The 23,372-nt window shown below is 42.3% G+C and overlaps 1 protein-coding gene across 1 annotated transcript in view; it reads right to left on the bottom strand.

Annotated features, from left to right (window-relative positions):
• Positions 1 to 23,372, bottom strand: part of Cntnap2 (contactin associated protein 2) — a 2,060,022-nt gene that overhangs the window by 403,050 nt on the left and 1,633,600 nt on the right. The window contains exon 15 of the mRNA XM_085683653.2: positions 23,135 to 23,262. Coding sequence (XP_085539779.1) covers positions 23,135 to 23,262 — 128 coding nt within the window. The remainder of the gene's footprint in view (positions 1 to 23,134; positions 23,263 to 23,372) is intronic.

The raw sequence follows: 23,372 nt of genomic DNA, 5'->3' as shown, positions 1-23,372 counted from the left end.
CAAAACTCAAGTTTAAGTGTATCAAAGACATCAACATAAAACCAGATACACTGAACCTGATAGCAGAGAAAGTAGGAAATAACTCCGAATGAATTGGCACAGGAGACAACTTTTCTAATGGAGTACTGAGAGTGTGTGCATTATTATCAATAATTAATAAATGTGACCTCATGTAAGGCAAAGAACACTGTCAATTAAACAAAGTGGAAGCCTACAAAATGGGAGAAGTTTTTTTTTTACCAACTACATATCTGATAGAAGAGTTAATATACAAAATATCTAAAGAACTCAAAAAACTAAATATCAAGAAAACCAAATAGTCCAATTTTAAAATAAAGGTACAGATCTAAACAGAGAATTCTCAATATAAGAATCTCAAATGGATGAGAAACACTTCAGGAAATGTTCACCATCCTTAGCCATCAGGGAAATGTAAATCAAAACTACTTTGATATTTTATCTTACATCTGTCAGAATGGCTAAGATCAATAACACAAGCTCATGCTGTCAAGGTTGTAGAGCAAGAGGAACATTCCTACACTGCTAGTGGGAGTGCAAACTTGTACAACCACTATGGAAGTCAGTATGACTGTTCCCCAGAAGATTGGGAATGGAGCTACCTCAAGACCCATCCATATCACTCTTGGGCAGATACCAAAACATGCTCCATCCTACCACAAGAATATTTGATCAACTCTGTTCACTGTAGCATTCTTTATAATAGCCAGAAACTGGAAACAACCTAGATGTCCTTTACCCAAAGAATGGATAAAGAAAATGTGGTACATTTACACAAATGGAGTATTACTCATCTATTTAAAAAATGACATTATGAATTTGCAAGCAAATTGATGCAACTAGAAAAAAGTCATCCTAAGTAGTATGTAAACTAGACCCAGAAAACAAATACTGTATGTGCTGACTTTATAAATGAATAACTGTTAAGTAAATGATAACCAAGTTACAATCCAGAGATCCAGGGAGAGTTTAGATAAAGAAGAACATTCTAGGGGGATGGATGGATCTCCCTGGAAGGGGGAAATAGAATAGACTGTGAGTGAGCAGGGGTGGAAGCAGGAGGGATCAGGTGGGAAGGGAAGGGACAGAGGGAAAATATACTGGGAGAGATAGCTGGACTTGGGGGGCATTGGGGAGGTAGTGTGGACACCTAGTGCAGTGGAGACTTCCTGTAATCTATGAAGGTGACTCTAGTAAGGATGCAGAGCCTGAAACTGGTCAACTTTTTTAGCCAGGTAAGGCTTCCAGTGGTGGGACAGGGTTGTGTTTATTTGATTTGTTTGCTGAGGAGGTCCTGTGGAGATCTCTAAATAACCCAGGGTGATGGTAGGACAGAGGACAACTCCCCAAAGTGACAGCAGGTCATCATTGCCTAGGGCAACATCAACACAGCTCATTGAAAGCAGAGAGATAAAGCTTGCGTCTGCAGGAAGACTTCACTCCTACTTTCTAGTCACTTTGGTACTCTGCAAGCTATGGAAAGAGAAACCTCAATGCCAACTGAGCCACAAAACCCTTGTCTGTCCTGCCTGTAAGATGTACTGGGGCAATACTGCTACAGAACTTGTGGGGATTCCCAATTAATGTCTGGTTTACCTGAGCCCCATACCATGAGCTTGATTATATGCCTTTCCTATTATAAATATTTCTGCTGTAAACATGGAAACACAGGTATTTATTTGATATGCTGCTTTAGACTTGTGTTTGATTTTTGGAACCCACATGGTGAAAGGAGAAAACTGACTCCTACATGCATGTTACAGTATATTTGTCTCCCCAACTCTAAATAAACAATTAATTAATACTCCATGTACTGGCTTTGTGGAAACCTAGTCTGTTTGGATCCTCACCTTCCTAGACCTGGATGGAGCGGGGAGGACCTTGGACTTCCCACAGGGCAGGGAACACTGAAGGCTCTTTGGACTGGAGAGGGAGGGCCAGGGGGAATGGGGGGAAGGGGAGAGAAATAGGAGGAGGTGAAAATTTGTAATAATAATAAAAGTTATAGTGATAGTAATAATAATAATAAAGAAAGAAAAAAATTAAATGTATTCCTAGAAGCAAGGTAGCTGCATTATAGCTCAGATGTATTTTTAGTTTTGGAGGATACTGCATCTTATTTTCCACAAAGGATGTACCAATTTGCATTCCCATCAACAAAGTATGAAAGTCCTGTTTTTCGATATTCACCAGACCCTATTTCCTAAAAGTTTCATAGCCTTTCTCATTGCTATGCAGAAGTAGTCAGAGCTTTAGCACATATACATTTGAGGAAAACCTACATCTCAACCATGGCAATAGCTAAACCCTTCACCAGGACGCACCAGGTAATGGGCGTGGGCCTTCAGTGTGGAGGGTTTTCTCCTCTCCAAGGCGCCATTGCAAAGAGTGACTCTTGCAGGGGATGGTCCGGCTCCTCAGAACTGGTGCAGGACATACCCAGATACCGACTTCTCACAACAAAGGGGATCTAATATCCTAAAGGGGCAAGTGGGGGCAGGGGCTGCCTCTGGGTTGGACAGAGGCAGACAGCAAGCAGCAGCAGCAGCAGCAGCAGGAGTGGGGTTTTAAGGAGAAAATGGGGGCTTCTGTGCTAGGATGACTTGGTAAGTCCTGGTTGGACATGCAGTCAAATAATGAGTTTTGATTGTCGGGCCTTTGGTGTTTTGTCTCAGGAATGAGTCAGTGGCCAAATAAGGAAATGGATCTTGTGGGGGTTAGCTTTAGGAATGGAATCTAGTGGTTTTTAGCAATGGGAGGGGATGGAAAGGAAAAAAGGGGAAAAATCTGTTGGCTCCATGTTTGCTGTGCTCTGGCCTGTGTTTGCATGCTAGACCCTTTCAATTCTCATTATCTGCACACAGTTCTCAGCTCCTTGAGTGCCCATTCCTCTTGGACTTGATGAGAGCTCTCAGTTCTGCCTCCATTGCCTCAGATTGGGTTGTCACTGGGTTACTTCATCCAGCGGTTTTAACAAAGTAACACACATAAAGTGCTGATGGCTAAAACCAAGAAGCATGTATTCCCCAATAGTGCTGGGGTCCGAAATCCCCAGTGCTGGGGCCAATAGGCTTGGTTCCTTCTGGAGGAGTGGAGAGACAGTCCACTCGATGCTCTGCCTCCCCGCCCCCATCTTCGGTGGTAGTCAATAATCCCTTCAGTTACTTGGTTTAAGTCATGGCAATGCCAAAATCCACCTCCATTTTCATGAGGTCTTTCCTGTTTGTGATGGTCAGTTAGCTTTCTGTTAACGGAAGAAGAGCAGCCCTAAAGGTCTGGGCCACCTGAGGCCAGTGTGCTCTCATCTTGACTTAATTATACCCATAAAGACCCTATACCTCCAAATAAGATCACACTCACAGGTGGTGCAGGTTAGGCCACCAACATTTCCTTCTGAGGCACAATAGTCTGTAATAATCACCATATATAAATAAAAATAAAACTCAGAAAAATCATTGTTATCAACAGTTTATAGATCTATTAAAATTAAAAAATAGCCTCTTTTCTGAATGATTCATATAATTAAGTCTTTGTTAATACTTGAAAGTTCCCTCCGAGACACATGTTGAGTGGCTGTAGAAATGGCTCCGCAGTTAAGATCACCTGATTTTCTGCCAGAGGACCCAAGCTTGGTTCCCAGCATTAACACCAGGTGGCTTACAACTACCTGTAACTCCAGCTCCTGGGATCTGACATCCTCTTCTAGTTTTTGCATGTACCTACAGACATATAGCATACATACACAAACACATGCATGCATATAAACAAAAAAATTAAAGGACTCATATTGACATAGATTCCCCATTGTGAGGTATTAGGAGAGAGGAAATGAATCCTACTATAGCATTTAATGCCATAGTGGGTCAGTGTGTGGGCAACCTATCATAAGTGACTACATAACGGTGGGGCAGTAATCCAAGGGATTGTGGTTTTATAAGAAAATGCAGTGAGGTCTGAGCTAGAATACTCTACCCCACTGAATAATGCCCCATGTGCAGAGTCCCCACCAGAAGTAAAGACCTAGTCATCAGGTAAGGCAACTCTATTTGAATATCCCAGCCTTCAGAACCTGGAACAGAAAAAATGTTTATTCTTTACAATAATTTGGTTTGTTTTGTTTAGTTATAGCATTAGGTAATGAGCTCCATTAGCTTAGATAAAACTTGAGGCTTTATAAAATTCTTCAAGAAGAATTTCTATTATGAGGATCAAACAATAAGTTTTAAATGCGTGTTCGTATTATGCCATTGTTGGATGTGGACCTATTGTGATCCCTCTATTGAATTTCCTCATTTTCTCTATTAGCCATGTGCCTTTCATTTTTAAAAACATATATTAGGAAGAGATAAATGGCACGACTATAAATCTTTGCAATTAAGCATCAATGAATAACTAAACAGTTTTATTAAATTAAACCTTCATAGATTTCTCACTCACCCCTTCTTAGTCCTGTCCCACAAATTCTTCGCTGCCTGCAACTCTGCTCAGTGTGCAAGTACAGTTTAGCATTTGCAGGTTTTCCTGGTTCCAGTTTCGGTTACATTTTTTTTCATTAACTATGACAGATGCTTCCTGTGAATTCTATGCATGATTTCAACAGGAACCTCTTGTTCTAGTGACTTTGGAAGTCACACTCCTCGACTTAAGTCATCTACCTACCTAAAAGATCACCATGCGGAATGGCCCTCACCTCTCCCTCAAGGCCCTAACGAGGGGATTATGAGGTGTCTTTAGAGATACATATGTTCAATGATCCTATTTTGATCTAGATCCAAAATTCCTTGATTACAACATTCTTTGTTCATGACTCTCTATCTGCAGCCTATCACATGCCCTGGTTTGGGCTTGTCTTCCTCTGCTTGGGCTAATAAAACAAAGCACCATAAACTTGGAGGTTTATAAACAATAGGGATATAGTGTTCATGGCTCTGCAAGCTGAGAAATCCATGAAGAGTCAGCATCTGGCAGAGAGAGAACCATTCTTAGGCTCACTGATGGTCCATTCTTTGCACTCAGATGCTGGAAGAAGGGAAAAATTTTTCCTGGGGCCTCCTTCATTCGGACAGGGGTGGGAAAGGACTCAGTTATCTTTAATTAGTCACACTGCAAGTGTGACTATGCTCCAATGAGGAACACAAATTGGACATAGTGGTTTGCTTTATTTTTTAAAGTTTCGGGAGATGGGTGTGAGGGTGGGAAGGTGGACCTGGGAGGAAAGGGAAGCAGATGCGATCAGGGTGCACTGTATGAATTTCCCAAATAATTAATATAACCATTATGTTAGGGGCGGGGAGAAGATATCTAAATTTATTCATGGGGAATGAGTCCATGATCAAGTTCCCAAAGTCTACCTCCAGTGTCATCACATTGGTGATTATGTTTCAGTGTATGCAACCAGGGAGGACCCAGGCTTTCCAGCCACACATAATAACTGCTTAGAGTGTGCTTGCCATTGGTAATCCATTTCTCACTGTAACTCATTGCTTCTGATTGAGTTTAATGTGACAGAAGTAAACAATAATGGGTACCTTTGGGGATTTATATTGAAGCTCGATTCCTCTAGTTTTACAAAACGTATGATGTTAAAAGAGAGTTTTGTCTTTTTTGCATAATATTTAGAACTACCATCATTGCAAACTTACTGCATCAGTCAATGTTACAAGCTCTTTGCATATGATTGCCTCATTTTATTCCCATAGTGACCTTTGGCACTAGGCATAATTATCTCTATTTTGCAGATGAAGAAATTAAGTGCTGTGAAGTTAAATAATGATCCTAATGTCGCACTGCTGACAAACAGAGAATCTGAGCTCAGGTCTGCCTGCCCCTGAATGCTGTGTTCTTAACCAAAGTTTCTACAATTTCCTGGTCATAAAATTCTTCCATAAACTTCTGAAGAACAAAGTTTTCTGCTCCACTCTGAGGAAATGAAGCAAAATCTCTTGGGGAAGAGGCTGGTATTGATAAGTACCCCAGGAACTTTATGATCAGACATCTTTAGAAAACATTCAATAACACAATATGGTTTAGTGTTTATAAAGTACTTCCTCATGTGTGGTTTGATTTTTATTGCACAAAAAATTCCTTTTGGTTAAAATCAACTGAACAAGTAAAAACTGTAGGCCTTCCTCCAACAGGTCTGCTGTGCCCAAGATACCCTGTTCTAAAGTTGATCTTCACCAACATACAGCAAGGTGAAGGTATGAATGGTGTTGGATTTAAAGGACCCCACTCTTGGTTGAGTGCTCATCTGTGTTTTGGAATTCATACTTTTAAAATGAACCATCCTGAACTCTCTTCTTCACTTGGCTTTGCAAATTATGCATCTGGTCCAGCCCAGCAGTCTATGCAGCAGGGACACCAGGATGTAACATACAGATGATTGGTGTTAGAGAAAATAGAATCAGTTTTGCTTTGGGATTTGGTTTTAAGATTCTGAGAAAGACTTGTTTAAGTGTGTGTGTGTGGGGGGAAGCCAATATGTAAAGTAGAAGGTGTGGATCAGTGGAGTGAAGTCCTAGATAGAGATACAGGAAAAGACTCATCAAAAGGATGAGAAAACATAGGTTCTTTGTGTGCAGAAGGTTTGGAAAGGGAGTGGTAATTCCTGTACTGAACAAGACCTGGAACCTGGACTTCAGGAGACTTAAATGGTGAATCAGAATTGATCTTTGTGGGGCTCAAACTGTTTACACAAACTGCTGTTTGTGCTGGACATTGACTTTATTCCTAGAGGATTTGAGCACACGACAGACAGGGCATCAGGACTAGAATTGTCCCTACCTCCCAAATACTCCCAAAATAGAGTGTTTCCTTCCTGGGCAGTTCACATCTGTTGTCCCAACTTCCTGCTGGGGGAATCAAAATGTGCTTTTCCCGACTCCCGTAAGAGAAGCTCTTAAAAGCTTGTTTCCATCTTCCTTTGGGCTTGGCCCTCTCCTGAATATCGTTCTTGCTTGACTATTGACCTTTCCTGGCTTTGCTTTGTGCCTTTAAACTACAGACCTAAGGAACCATGGAACCCAGGACTGTGCCTAGGGAGCACATAGCTCCTCCACCCTAGTGTTTATTCAACTGGCTTGAAATTGTCATTAGAAACCTTTTTTTTTTTTCTGAACAACTGTCCGATATTACCTCAAGATACTATCTTGATATATAGAACAGCATTATCAATGACTAATATGTAATTAGTGGACAATCAATTTGGCTTCTTAAATGGAGACATGGGAGGCTGCTGTTGGTACAACAAGCCATAAGTGAGCCTTATATAAGCACAAAGATAAACTCTAGAACAATAAAGAGCAGAATATAATACACATATAAGCCAACAACATACTTGTTAATAAATGCTACACACTCCCCCGGACTCCATGAGCTATACTTTCATGTAACTGACAGCGTAGTCAGTCACTTTGTTGATGCTAGCTTCACAAACATAAGGGTTATGCACTCTGCCACCATGTTAAGCTGGCTGTAATGTCACTAAACAGTAGGAGGTTTTCAACTCAGTTATAATCTGTCTTCAGAGAAGGACACTCTGGTAACTGAACCTAAGAGTTCTTCTCATGGGCTAAGGACACACTCTTTCATAGAACCATAGCCCTGGTCATGTTCCATTATGATCTTGAGAATTCTCTGTCATATACATAATTAAAACCCTGTAATCAAAGACACCCTAAAGGTCACCCCTGTTTGCTTTTCTGATTCCATATACTTCTCTTAATCTTCTCCATTAAAAGGCTTCATTAAATAGTAAACCTCCATTATCACAGACAACTCTTCTGAGGACATGACTCCAGAGTTATAGCCATCAGAAATGGGGACTTTCTGGCTTTTTTTGTGCCCTGTCTCATCCACAGTGGAGAGCAGGTTGCAGAGGTGAGGGTTCTGCCTTCACTTCTTACAGGCTTTAGATGTAATGCATAAGGTTTTGCAAATACCACCCCAAAATCCACAGGTTCAAACCTGTTATGGAGTTGTCTTACCACCCATACATAGATCTGTTCAGAATTAAAGATTAGCTCATCACCCAGTCAGTGTTTTAACTTTTAAGTGAGACAGTGATTTTCTCACGTGAAACAAAGCTCTGAGCTCCAGGTCTGAGCCTGTTGTGGATTAGGATCTGCTAGGCTACAGAGCCCTTGTGGAGCCCAGGGATCAACATCTATCTCCAACAGCTGTTGTTGCCACAGTCCATAGGACAGAGACCGTCCAAATTTCTATCTCATTGGCCTTCCTCTCCACTTCCAATGACACTAGTCTCCAATTGGTTTAAGTCCTCAATTGTCGTTACTTTGGATAAAATGAGCTTCGAAATGAGGGGAGTGTCATGGAGGAAGTATTAGTGCTAAACTCTGAAGGTCAGTGTGTGTGTGTGTGTGTGTGTGTGTGTGTGTGTGTGTGTAAAATAGTACCAGAAGGAAAGGAAATCCTGTATGACAGCAGAAAGTAGAAACCATAGAAAACAAGTGTAATTCACTTTTTCTTGCTTCCCTGATACTCGATCCTTATGTGCTGGGTTGGAGAAGGAAGACGTTTAGGATTGGCATGACCGCTGAAACTGTGTGGTCCACAGAAGGAGAACTGTGGACTAAGCACTTTTCAAACACAGACTTTCAGAAGAATTGATTCTCAAAATTGTTTTGCTTTTGTTGGACTTCTAAAAAGATTATTGTTGTATAATGCCCTAACCTGTAGTATCATATCAAGTCTTGGTTGATGGCGTCCACTCAGAAATGACTAGCGTCAAATGTGATTTGGTCACTGGAAGTCCAGGGTGAGATTCTGGCCTTATCTTCCACACCCTCAAAGAGAAGTGACAAAACTCTGCTTTATTGTGGAAGCTACCCTGAAGTTCGGCTTGATTTTTCTTACAGACATGTAAGATTGGAACAATTTTGGGTTTTTTTTTTTTGTTTGATCAACCAAATTGCCTTTTTTTTTTTGTCAAGAAAGACACAAATGGAATTTCAGTGTATCTATGTGGTCATAATATTTAGACAACAAGAAATGCATTTTCCTTATGTAATGTGAATCACTTTAAAAGACATAGGTAAAACAGAAATTCATTTAGGTGGTAAAGATCCATGAAGATCAGAGAATTTCCAGCTTCAATGCTTGGGCACTGTTCTCTTTTCACAAGTTCATTTCTAGGCATTCTATAGTAACATGATATGTCTCAAATATTTCCTTCCTTCTTTCTTCCCTCTTTCTCTTTTCCTTTTATTTTAAATGAAGACTGCTCAGGCTAACTTTGTATCTTTGGACAAACCAAAAGAGGACAATGGAGGTTTTCTATAACAACCCTGGTTTTCTTGAACTCATCTTATCCCCTCAGAATTTTAATGGGGAAAAAAAAAACAGAACAGACACATATATCTCATTTCCATTAAATAAAAGGCCATATTTTAAGCTCAGGTCTTAAATTTTCATCCAGTTCAGCATAATAAAATTAATTCCTGCAGTTCTAAATACCATAAAAATTGATTAGGGTACTCTGCTGCAATCGAAAGAAGGAATAGTTGTTGCATGAGACAAAGGGATTGCAGAAAAGATGCTTGAGCCTCCTCATTGTCTTCATTCTGAGTGAGTCCAGAAAACCCTGCACAGAGGGCACATGGCTAGAATCTTAATGGGCAGAGGATATTGCTTCATCAAAACCCACTGTTGGCTACATTTCTAGTTACACTTAGGGATGGAAAGGGTCTTGGTTATGTTTCAAGCTAGTACACTGTCCCGTACGCATCAGCCAGCAGACAATTGTTTTCTTTGAAACAAGGGACCCCTGAATTTACTCAAAGATAAAATTAGTGAATGTGACACAGGAGTTTTCTTTCTTCTTAATCTGGGATTGAATATTCACTCATATTTTTTTCTGCTTTGCTTTTATTTTATGTGTGTGGGTGTTTTGTCTGCATGAGTTTTCGTGCCTCACATACAATTAGGTGCCTGAGGAGGTCAGAAGAGGGAGTCTGATCCCCAGGGCCAGCAGTTAAGGACATTTATGAGCCACCATATGGGTGCTGGATATTGAGCTCTGGTCCTTTAGAAGAGCAACCAGTGTGCTTAACTGCCAAGCCATCCCATTGTCTCCTGAACATTCATTCTAAATAGTAGTGTGTCATGCCAGTGTGTGGGTAGAAAAGCAAACACACCATTTCTGATGCATGCATCTCTCCTGAATTTTGAATCAGAGTTGACTTTAAATATCATTCTAAATGTCTTATGACTTAATGATTTTTCTCTTTTATAGCAGACTCTTGCTATGTGACCCAGGCTAGTCTCCCATGAAGTGAACCAATAGTCCTCTAGGCTCGACCTTTGGAGTGCTAGGGTTATGAGGTCTCTATTATTTCTGAGACTTACTACATTTTATTTCTAATCCCGATGATGGTAATGTTATTATATCAGAAGACTTCTCAGAAGACTTTATGGAGAGGCTGGTTTTAAACTTTGTTTCCTTAACTTTGTTCCCAAGTCTCCAAGGTCTATGTGTAGCAGGACCGTGAAAGAAAGCTTTATGCAGGGCCAGGTAGGCGTCTTCAAGGAGATGAACTGAAGCACAGTTTTAATTACACCAGAGTGAGGGAGTTTGCTGCTCACAGCTTTGCACCTAAACAATAGGTCTGAAGTACTGACTAATTGTAATTTTGTCAGTAATAACCTTGAGACATGGATAAACAAAAGCATGGAACACTCACTTGGATCTGTGAGGAGCCAGGAGGGTTAATCTAATTTAGATTAAACAATGAGTTCTATAAATTCAATATTTCATGTGTGTCTTAATTTAGAATTGCCAGAGAAAGTATAAAAACTTAGCCAAAGAGTTTTTTTTTTAATCTTTAATTTGAAGATAATCATCGGATTCAAGGGATTTCCAGAGTACAAAAGAATAAGTTTTCATTTAGTTAGGATGAATGCATGTGCAAAAAGCTGGTGGAGGTTAAAAATAGTCATGCATATAAATCAAGTGATAGCCCCTCTCTGGTACCCTAGAACAAGAATTGTCTGTGCTAGTTTTCAGTACTCCATCACACCGTGCCCGGCTGCATGGCCTCCACTGCTAATCTGCAGTGCCCATTTAAACCGTGTGCGGTTAATGACCCATTTGTATTCATTTAATGGACTCACTAGAGTGGTTCTAGGTGGCAGGAATCATCTTTGGCTCAGGGTATCTAAGTTTGCCTGAGGAGTCCAGCACCTCTTGCTGATGGGGAGTGAAGGGTGGATACTGTAAGTAGATAACGGGATTGATGTAGAAGAAATGGTGTGTCTAGTTTTTGCCCTAGGTTCCTGGTACTGTACCCATACACTTGAAGGTTGAATTTTGGCCACGTGGGCAATGTTATAGCCACTCAGGTGTTTTACAGGGATAATGGAATCCCTGTAAAAGTCCTAGATGACTGAAGCTCTGGTGGTATCTGCTGGTCTGTGATGCACACGGATGTGATAGGAGACTGACACATTCTCACATCAAGAGACGAGGATACGGAAGCTGTGCATCAACAGAGACCTCACTCTATATGCCTCTTCATTTGGCAAGTCTTGATTTGTGTTAATAATGTAAATCTGAGTATTGTCCATTCCTGAGTCATATAGTCATCTTAACGAAGATGAAGAGAGATTAGGAACCTCCAAATTTGTAGAGTTGGTCAGAACCATGCTTGCCACACTACTGGTATCAGTAGGGAAGGGGGTCTTACTGGGGACTTGTTCGTACCTTGAGAGGACCACACTGATGTGGGCAGCGAGTGTCAGGACTGTGTTTATCTTGCAGTGGTGATTTTAGTGTGTTGGAATTTCTGTGAGGAAAATGCATAGCATGGTGATGAGGGCTGGGAGACTGTACTCGCAAAGTCAGTAGAGAGAGACGTCAACATCAACACCAAGACCTTCATGATGGGATGAGGTCTGGGCCGGTAGGTCTCAGGAAGAGGTAACCACAAGTAAAAGTTCTGGAAGTGGCCACAAGAACAGTGTGTTGGGGGCTGGAGAGATGGCTCAGAGGTTAAGAGCATTGCATGCTCTTCCAAAGGTACTGAGTTCAATTCCCAGCAACCACATGGTGGCTCACAACCTTCTGTAATGAGGTCTGGTGCCCTCTTCTGGCCTGCAGGCATACACACAGACAGAATATTGTATACATAATAAATAAATAAATATAAAAAAAAAAGAACAGCATGTTGGAGGGACAAGACGACGAAGAGCTGGAATGGAAGGAGAAGCCATGACTGGTGGGTGGGGCCGGTCATGCGGAACCTCAAGATGTGTCTGGAGGTTTGCATCTTAAGCATGATAGCTTTGGAAGGTTTCTCTGGATCCTAAACGGAAAAGCATTATGTTGGCAAACAAACTTTCACTCTGGAGTATTTATACACTTGTTTTGTTTTGTTTGGACAGGATCTCACTATGCAGCCCAGGCTGTCACTGAACACACAATCCTCCTGCCTCTGCCTTTGAAGAGTTTGGATTATATGGGCGCTTTGCTATGTCTGGCTTATGATCACATTGCCCCTGGGAACTTTCTTTCAGTCTCTCTGAGGCAGGAAGTATAGGCAATACTTTTTGATATATTGCCTTGGATGGATGTTGAGTGTACGTATGCTGCTGCACAGATGCAGGCTGAAATACAAATGCATGTGGAGAGAGACAGGGATATAGCTGAAGTGGAGGGTGCATCATTGTTTAAAGTACAGCAGTGGGTGGTGGTTACTATGATAGAAAAAAACACAGATAAAATCCGCATTCAAACAGCAGAGAAACATTGGCGCAATTCTATACATTTTTAAAAACCATACACAAAAATCTCAGTTTTCAAACAAGTAAATCCAAAGTTAGCTAACCCTGACCTTTGAGACAAATTCAATCTGTCACCTGTTTGTATCAATAAAGGGCTACTGGCATCCAGCCCTGCTGCTTGGTTTATACATTGCCTACGGCAGTTTTTGAGTGACAGGGCTGAGGATTTGTGACAGAGATCACTGGCCCACAAAACTACCCGCTGTCCTCCTGGTACTTTAGGGGGAGTGTGTGCTGAGCCCTGAGCTAGATGAGAGGCTTGTCCTTGGAGGATGAGCCCAGCCTACATTCTTTGGTTCTCACACCGCTCTGCAGGACCCTCCAGATCCTCTGAGGGGCAGTCACAAAGGATGGGAAGCAAAGAGGGCAACAATTAGGAGCCAGTAAAGGAGAAGAAAATGAGAGGTTTTTGAGCATAGAAAGCATGGTCCCTGGGACTCAGTCAATGTTGTTGAACTTCAGTGATTGTCACCACCGCTTCCATGTTAAAAGGACTAGCTGGTGATAATCAAATATGACAATAAGAGAGGGCTTTTCTGCACACCTTGGATAAAGCCAAGGTGGGGTGGTTTAAGGAATGGTCGACTGGACAGTACTTAGGATCACCCAGGAGACAGACCTTGCACATTAGCAAGGGTTTATTTAGATTAAGTTACCTGGAGCAAGGAGATACACCTTGACTATGAGCAACTAATTCCATAGACTAGGCACCTGGGGTTGATAAGGAAGAGAAGGCCAGATGCGTATTAACATCTCTCTGCCTCCTCAAGCTCCCGCTGCTGTGACTTCCAGGCCGTGTTGTGCTGTATCCTTGAACTGGGGGTAAAACTTCTCTTCTCCTGTAAGTCGCCGTTGTCAGTTTATTCTATCACACTCACAGAAATTGTAACTAATATACAAGGGTGGGGGGAATAAAAGGTAGCAAGACAGGTCTCTGCCACTCTTACACAACAGATTGATACCCTAAAGGTGACAGTGAAGGTCACTAATGTTTTGAGAATCCCAACTACCAGTGATACTAATTAGCTCTCCTTTGTTTCTCTCTCTCTCTCTCTCTCTCTCTCTCTCTCTCTCTCTCTTTTGAATAGTAGGGGTAACTGGGATGCTAAGAAAAAAAGTGATGGATTTCCAATTTTCTGATCTGTAGCCCAGGTAAAACTGATTGCTAGGTGTAGACACCCAGAGAGGGTAAGAGTTTATACAAGGGTGCAGGTACCCAGAGGGAGTTGGAATCTGATTCAGGGGATGCTTGATCCCGAAGCCTGTGTTCCTCATGCCCTCTTGCACCAGGGCAGCTACTCTTCGGAGCATCCCAGGCTGTGTTCCAGATCTTGACCAGAATTTTTATTCCGCCCATATCCCAGGAAAATTCTAAAAATACTAACGCCTTGGCCAAGACAATGGGGGAGGGAAAATGATCAAAACTTCAATCATTGGATACATGTATGAAATAATGAAATAATATTTAAAAGTATGCAACACAATTCTATAATGTTTTGAGCTCTACACTCCGTTTCCCTCTAGGAGCCAAGTACCTTCTCAGCTGTGTAAGAAAATTTGCCTCAGTAGGAAACTGACCCGAGTCGGGAGCTCACGTGTCATTTTCCTCAATAAAGGTCATAGGTAGGACTCAGCTTCTGCAGTGGAGCCTGGAATAGGCTAGACTCAGTTTTATCTAGTGTTTTTCTCCATTCCCAGTGTTCCTCATGAGAAAGTTTTAAAACTCAGTAGGTAAAGCCTTGTAACTGCTTTGCACTTACAAGCAGTCAATGACAACAACAGAGGAGACTGGGCTGTTAAGGAAAGCAGAGGTTCGTGGTTTCCTCAACCTATTTCTAAACAAGCCAAACAAAAATAAAGCTACAAACAAACAGAGTCTTGGCTAGAAATGGAAGCACAAGGGAAAAAGAGAAGCTATACATTTTATACCCCCAACTTCTCACCCCAGTGGTTGTGGGCTGTCCGTTAAGGTTTTCAGATAGTGGAACTCATAGTGGGTGGGTTTGGTTAGGGCTCACGTTGTATGTGGTTGTACTGCTTAGCAATCCATAGGTAGAGGTCAAGGTTAGAGCATCAGTCTAGGTTTTCTTGTAGGGCCTAGCATTAATCTCGGCCATGGGCTAGTATCAAGCTCTCTGTACCTGTGCTTTGCTGTGAATCAATTGTGAGACTCTGGAACAGTCACTGAATCTCCCATGGCCCATCTCACTTGCCTGGGTGAGTCTGCAATGGCTGAGACTCTCCCATCCACCCACAGGAGGCTGTGTTCTTTGTTTGTGGATTGAGATATATTCGATTTAAAATAGTGTGTGTGTATGAGTGTGTGCGCGCGCATGGATTTGCCTATACTATTATAGTAAGAAACTGGGCATGGAAGGAAAAAATTTGGAGTAGCTTCTCAGGATGTATTACTATTAGTAAACAAAATTAACTGTTCTGGCGCACTGGCGCCCTGGCGCTGATCCCTCAATGATTATTCTGAGAAGATCATGATCATGCAAAAAAAGCGCTTAGGGTAAGGCCTGAGCCCACGTAGACTTTGGTTAATGACCAATATAAGGATGGAGAAGGGAGACGGTGTCCTCTAATGCACACCACTCTCACGCTACACAGACTGTCTACAGATAGCCTCTCTTCTGCTGAGTTAGGAGTCAATATTTTTATGCTGATGGCATAGGGAGGCAAGGTAAGCCAGAGGCAGGGTGTGCTATAGAAGAGAAGTCTTTAAAGAGTCAAGAACTCCCAATGAGGGAGCAGAGAATCTTAGAAAAACAGGTCCAAGGAATTCGAGGTTCTATAAGGGAATTGTAAAGCTTCGAAATCTTTCTACTTGGGTTCATACTGGGTCTGAAGACAGAATCTGGGTCCAAGGTCAAACCTGGCTGTAGTTCTTCACACCTGCCTTAATATGTTTTTAACTTCGGAACCCTTTCTAGGTATCTGGCCATGCTCTACTGCTGAGAACGTTCAAGGATCTCAGAGCTATTCTTGTTTTTGAGAAGTCCACAGTCAGAACTGGGACTATCTCCCCTCTACTAAGAATTAGGTTAACCACACTGTTCCTAGCTACCCTTTATTTCCCCCACTTCTTCAATCATCCCTCAGTATAGATAATGTTGAATAGAACTTTCAGGAAGCCATTGCTTTCCGCTCTTGTACTGGGTCTTTCAGACCATAGACCAAATTAACAACTCAATAGAAGGTAGCTAAAGAGTCCTCTGTCACTAAAGCCCAGGTCAGTGGCTAAGTGACCTGTGAGAAGTCAGGGGAGTGGGAGAGAGCCAGCTTCCCAGCAGGACCATGATTTGATGATGAAATTCCCTCTGCTTTAACTCTCAGTGTCCTTTAGCTATTGCAAAGGGAACTTGCAATAACTTGATATTAACCAAGGGGCCGTTTGTCTATATTGCTCTCCTTATGCCTCCCTTGCAAGGAAAGTAACTTTGAAATGACCTCAACATGTTTTGTTCTCTCCTTCCGCACCTTCCAGCTATAAGCCAGCCTCCTTATCTCAGTCACCGTTTCTTCCACTGGATGGGATCAAGTGTTAGAGCTGGAGAAACAGACAACAAAGGCTGCTGGGATATTTGAACTATAGTTTGTGTAACCGTTTCGTTTGGCAGTCTCAAGGATTCTGTTGGGTGGGAAAAAAATAAACACATTTGGGGGAGGGATGACCTGTCCAATGGAGGGGTGAGGAATTGAGCTATATCATTTATTTCCCCTGTAGATGGGAAGAAATTCTTTTTATCAGCCATTCCTCTCATGCCAGAACCAGCTTTGAATGCAAGTATGGTGCCAGGAGACCCAGTTTGTGGTGGGAGGAACAGGCTAGGCCTGCCTATGCCTGCAGGGCCACACAGGAAGACTACCCTCCTCAGTCAGAGTTATGCTGGCGTCTGTGAGTCAACTTTGAACCCTGAGGTGTGGACAAAAGCGATTCCTGTAACTTCTGTGTTGACTCCTGAAGGGAGCAGGCAGGGCCACGGGTCTTCACAGTCCTCACACTGCTGAGGAGGGGAATGTCAGGAGGTGGAGGGAGCTGCTTAACTCGGGGAGCATGAGTTATTTATTGTCTTATGTTTTTGAGGTTTCAGAACTTGTATTACAAGTCCAGCCTACCCTTGGTAATTCAGCAAGTCAGAAGAGGTTGAAGGCTCCTCATCCCCAACATTTCTTGCTTCTCAGTGACTGCCTTTGTCTAGTTGGACATTCTTCAGGGCTTGTCAGTCACATTGTAGAAGGAATTAGTCCAGTGACACTGTTACATGCGTCTAAGCTAGATTCCTTTGCCCCAAGAGAGCAGAGCCTCTACTACTGTGTAGGAAGCAAGTAGTTAAGACGCTTCGGTAGCCTGGAACATTCTAAGGCAGGCGCGAGGGTGGTGGTGGTATGTGCTCCTTGTGAAATCTGCCTAGGCAGGGAGCAAGGAAAAGATCTTAGCTACATGAAAAACTGCAAGGAAAGATTTCTAAGGTTGAAAAGAGAGCGAATATCTTTAATGCCTTCCTAGCAAATGTTCAGACCAAGAACATAAGAGACCTGTTTTCTTTCTCCTTCAAATCCTAGCATCACATCTAATGGAATGTAGTAGATAAGAGAATTCTAAAGGAACCACACAGATGTTTCTTTCTGAACCCAGCTCTGAAATGAATTTGCAAACCACCTCACGTGGGGGGGGTGTGTGGCGGGGGGGGGGGGGGAGGGAGATTGGGAGGAGAAGGGGAGGGGCAGGCACGGGAAGAACCAAGAGAATGGATGAACACAAAGGGTTTTCTTTAGATTTAGAACCTGTACCAGGACCTTTTCCATTTCTGGTCTCTTTCCCTTTCTTATCTTTTGCCTCCCTGAGGCAGCGAAGTGAAAGGGAGATAAACAATCTTTGTACTCTCTCTGCAGCCTGGGGAGTTGCTATCTCTTCACAAGGAAAACTGGCGACTCTTCCTGTCCTTGCACAGCCCACTGCACCCCGCAGGAAATGTTTCCTGGGTGGTGACAGTGTGGACAGGGCCGTGACTGACTCTCTGAGTGAGGGAAGAGGCAGCTTGCACTCGCGGATTGGGAAATATTTCCAGCAGAGCGTGCAGCTCTTTGACCACTCTGGTATCCATGATTCATTTTGCAAGGAACAAATGTCCATTGTCATCTGGCTACAACTCCATCACCACCTCCTTCTTTCTTACTGGCTTTTGTCTCTGTCCTCACAGAGCTCCCAACCTGGACTTGAAAGTCTTTTCCTGCCTTGCCTTCTCATCCCTTGACTCCCAGGTACCTCCGCAGCTATAAGAAATTGAATTTGCATCTTAAGCGTGCAGTGTGACTGCAGTGTCCTGCCTGTCAGCTCCCATTTCTGGTGCGGACGGGGAAGCAGTCTCCAGGAACACGTGCCTCTAATTTGTTTCTGCCCAGGTTTATTGAAAAGGCTTGCCTTTGTAGCAAACTTGCTTCTAATTAATTGTTTAAAGTCTATATCCCTAGAGGCGAGATGGTAATTCTTTAGTTCATATGGCTGAGAGCAAAACAATTACCCAGCAAATCCTATATTCCTGCAATTAATTATAGTCACTATATACAGTAGAATAAGATTTCTGCCTTCAAAAACTGAATTTCTTTTTAGTTCATGAACGCTTCCCAGCAGCCTCAGAGGGTGGGTCCGTATTTACGTTTGAAAAGTGTCTTCTCTGATATGGAGTTCTGATTCTCTAAATGGATACTTGGTTTTTTTCCCTAGGTGAGTACCTGTGGTGTAAGAGAGATGCATAATTTCTCTGCAATTTTTGTTGTAGCAAGTCATCCATCACTAGTCACACCGGTTTCATTTAGATTGGAGGTTTCGACTTGGATGTATTTGAAGGGGAAAACAACGGCAGCCGCCCTGTCAAGGCCTATGCATTCCACTGTGCCGTAGGAGACGCAGTGCCCTAAATGGAAGGTACCGATTTGCTTTAGCACTTTGATTGCATGAGTCTATGAGTTCGGATGACTTAGAGTCAAAGCCGAAACTTGGCAGGCATGAGGAAATCACCCGCAACTCTGAAACAGTTGGACAGAGCTCAGAAAAAGTTTCATTCTCTGAAAGTAGAGCCTACAACTGGGGCCTAATGCACCACACACCTCTGGAGAGCTGTTGAAGCCGGGTTCCTCAGACTGAGAGGGGGTAGGGTAGGGCAGGCAGAAAGAGAAAAATACAGTGGGTGTTCAGGAGTAAAACTGCTTCTTCTGAAGCTCTCTAGAAACCTTAAGAAGTATCTCAAAGCAAGCTCATTTCCATAAATAAGAGCACAAAGTCACAAGGTGATTTAAGAAACTTGGTGGATCTAATTCTCTTAGCACGCTGTGCGTGGATGGAGCTTGTGATGGGCTAAGACCCATGGCAAACATTAAAAACATGGTGTTCACTCAGGTCAAAAGAAGGTGTAAGATTCCCCTGGAAATTGAGTTACTGGCAGTTGTGAGCTGCCATGTGGATGCTGGGAATAAAACCTGGGTCCTTTTCAAGAAAGAAAAATGCTCTTAACCACTGAGCCATTTATCCAATTCCTAAGCTAAGGATTTTTTTTTAAGACACTTGAATTTAACTGGTCTTTAACAGAAGGAAGAACATGAAGTCAAAAATCATGTTTTTATTCCCTGCTTTGACTTCTGGGAATTTACAAGGGGTCTTGAAAATTTGGCATACCAACTTCATTTGAAAAGAAAGAATTTGTTCGTTTAAAGAACAGAAACACTGTTTACCTTATGCATTGCACACAGGCTGCAATTGTCCAAGGGTATCAGGCAAGTGTAAAACCTGGGGTGTACTGTCCACATGGAGTATGTCCACATGGAATCTTTCACTGTAACTGTACCCATGTGAGAATGTTCTTAACGGAAAGTTGGGTCTGCTAACTGCTCATTGCTGACTGCTCCGGGCAGGGCAAGTTCATCCAACACATGCTCAGTTTCCTGGGGAAAAGGAAGATAAATGCCTTTCTCTCACAAACACAAAGTGCTCCGCATAATTTCAGCTATCATTGCAGTTTTCATAAATATTATGTGAAATATGATTTGAAAGCATCTCTCTGAATCTGTATATCATCCTCCCTATGCCAAGACTGTTCATTGTTCACTAATGAGATAGCTATTTTCATAAGTAATAGGTCCTTTTGATTGTCACTCTGACTACATCTAGAGCCAACACAAACCCAAGCATCAGGACACACATGTGAGGGATTTCTAGGTTAGATGATTTGTGCTCAGAAGACCCACGATAAATCTGGGCCACACCTTCTGGTGTCACCCTACATACAAGCACTGGGAGAAGGAAGCTTTTGCTTTTTGCCTGCCTTCCTTCACTCTCACTGGCCAGTTGATCTGTCCTTCTGCTGAGTCATTCCTAAATGTGTTAGAACCTCCAATACGCAATGTCAGCTAAAGTCCAGCTGGGGCATCCAGCCTCACGGCCTGAACAAACACTCAATTCTTGGCTTTTCCACCAGGAGACAGCCATTACTGGCCTACTCAGACCACAGGCTTTAAACTATCCTAATAAACTGCCTCTCTCTGCAAGTGTGTGTGTGTGTGTGTGTGTACTATTATTTTTTATTCTATCAGTCCTTTTCTCTTCAAGAACCCTGACTAATACAGTCCTAATAATGTGTCTGAAAACAATCTTGACTTAGAAACTTAAATGAACATTTATCATCACGCTTTTCTGATTTTCTGACTTTTATTAATACAGAGTCTAAGTGGGGAGATGCCTCAGTAGATAAAATGCTTGCTAAGAAAGCAAAGGGGCCTGAGCTTAGATCTCTAAAACCCATTTGAAAAGATAGGGCATGGTTCTGTGTACTGCAACCCCTATGTGGAGAGCATAGACAGGTAGATTCCAGGGGCTCATTGGTCAGCTAGACCAGCCAAAATAGTCAGTGCCAGGTTCAGTGAGAGACCTTGCCTCAAAAACAAATGGACAGTGCTAGAGGGAGATATTCCAGAATCCCAGAATTAGTCTCTCTTGCTGTCTCGCTGTCTCTCTGTCTCTCTCTTTCACACACACACATGCACACACACATACACACACACAGTCCTATCTTAACTGCACCTTTTATTACTCCACTCTTGAGAAATTAGTTACAGTAATGTTATATCAGAAAACCTAGCATTAAATGAATTTCTTAGTTAGGGTTTCTATTGCTGTAGCAAAACACCATGATCCTAACGCAAGTTGGAACGAAAAGAGTTGATTGGGCTTACACTTCACATTGCTGTTCATCATTGAAGGAAGCCATGTCAGGAACTCAAACAGGGCAGGATCATGGAGGCATGAGCTGATGCAGAGACCACGAAGGGGTACTGCTCACTGACTTGCTCCTCATAGCTTGCTCAGCCAGTTTTCTTATAGAACTCCAGACGACCAGCCTAAGAACGGCACGACCCATCATGGGCTGGGTCCTCCCACATTGATCAGTAATTGGGAAATGCCTTACGGCTGGATCTCAAGGAGGCATTTCCTCAACTGAGGTTTCTTCCTCTCTGATGACTCTAGATCGTGTCAGGTTAACACAAAACGGGTCAGTACAATGATAAACTAGCTGTATCTTCTAATACTTTTTCATGTAAATTTCTCAAGCACTTCTGAACTACCTTTTCCTATTTCCAGATCACTTAGTGAAGTGCTGCATAAAAAGCAAACCCATGATAAATTCTTCCTGAGCCTGGTTTATTGATTAGGGAACATCAATATCATACTAGCTAAAAATAATATACTAAGTATAAAAATAATATACTTTTGCATATAAACTTCCCTTGACAGTAAGTCAATCAGCCACTTAATGAGAATTTTTCTCTAATTCAAAGTGAAATTCAGAATTATAATTGATAAGCCAAAGATGTTTTATCTTATATATTGATAAGTAATTATGACATAAAATTGACTTTCAGTCTGCAATATTGTAAAGAACACGATAGTCCCTCTCTTAGCATATTTATTTAATATTCATATTGTTTACTGTTCTGTGTCAGTATCTTAATGAGCTGAAACCAAGCATCTTTTTGTGCATTCCCACCAAGTCTGGATACATGAATGAAGTTGTACTGTTTATAGCCAAGGCTTCATAAAGACCTTTTTGACCAATCTCGATTCTGTAGGTAGCATTTTTTCCCCAGTGTAAGAAGAGAAAGACCAGTCCAAACACCTCCCCTTCTTTGTGTTATTTTAGGGACATCCTTGTTTAACTGCTGACAGTCTCAATTACATCCTTACATTTTTTTTTGAGTGGTTGCAAGGATCTATTATTGAATAGGCCTAATTCTCCATTGATTTACAGAAGTTGTAAAGAATATTCCACCTCACATAATCTTTTGCTAGGAGGAATTCAATCCCAGGCAGTAAAAACCTTTATGGCCTCCCCAGGAGGCATTGGGAACACAGGTGGCATTCTCATTACCACAGCTGATAAAATAGAGAGGCTTGCTTGGGGTCTTTGAGTGAGCCAGTTGTTGAGGGAGTAGAATCTAGGTCTCCCTTTGCCTAGTATACAACCAAAAAGCACAGAATTCCCAGGAGTATTGCCTGAATCACACGTGCAGGAAATAGAGGGAAATGATGCCCAGGATGCTCATTGCTGAATCCCCATAGCAACCTTCCCCTGCTCCCCTCCCAGCGCACATAAAGTACACCGAAGGGTAGCAAACAACATTAAATCTGAAGAGTGCCCTTAATTAGGTGGGACCATAATGCTGACTCTCTTACCTCCCACTGTCCAAGCTAGCAGCTCCCCAGTCCTCTCTGGTGCCTAAGCCCGAAAGCAGGACGTCGTTACAGAAACAATCTTTGCCTTTCACGGGACCATCAAGCTTTGATGATGATGGAGTTTGATAGCCATCATGTCAAACTTTATATGGCCATAATCCAAGTTTACAATAATACATTAAGCCATAATGCTACTATTTATATCACCATAAACTCAGTTTTATGGTGATATAAATAGTCGTGCTAATGGCATTAACAGCAGCACACAGGAGAATCCCAGCTGTTGAGTGGCACTTTTAAGCTATTAGCATTGCTATTTATGCTACCATCAGCTTAGGTAGTCAAACTTGTTACATATGAATAGACAAGAAAGATGGATATCCACATCCTATGCCCGAATTGAAGCTTCTATCCTGGGCACACCCTGTTTACTATAAAGATCCATGTAGCTCTCTCTCTATTGGGCCCCACTGGAGTTGTGTGATATTTTTGAAGAAAAAGTCTGCTTTCTGGCATCTTCTGAGCCGCCTGGAAACATTATTTCAATGTGATAAGAAAGCGCAAGTCACAGCTGCTGGGCAAACTTACGGTCTCCTTGGCAGCGCAGAGGACCCACGCTCAGCTTGGCTTCCGAGCCTTGCCGGTCAGTATCTCCAACCACCACCTGGCTCACTGGCAAGTGATCTTTGTAGGATAAGAAGCCAGCATCCTTCCTCCTGAATCCCAGGGAGACAGCAAAACATGAGAGACGGTGTTAGGATTATAGCTTCTGTTGTCTCTGATCAATGATGGCATTTTTAATCGTTCTTCAGAAATGTACGGAGTC

Source organism: Myodes glareolus, chromosome 25 (genome assembly GCF_982192425.1).
Source record: "Myodes glareolus chromosome 25, mMyoGla1.1, whole genome shotgun sequence".
NCBI lineage: Eukaryota > Metazoa > Chordata > Mammalia > Rodentia > Cricetidae > Myodes > Myodes glareolus.
Note: the sequence above shows the minus strand (reverse complement) of the source record. Positions and strands in the feature narration are given on the sequence as shown.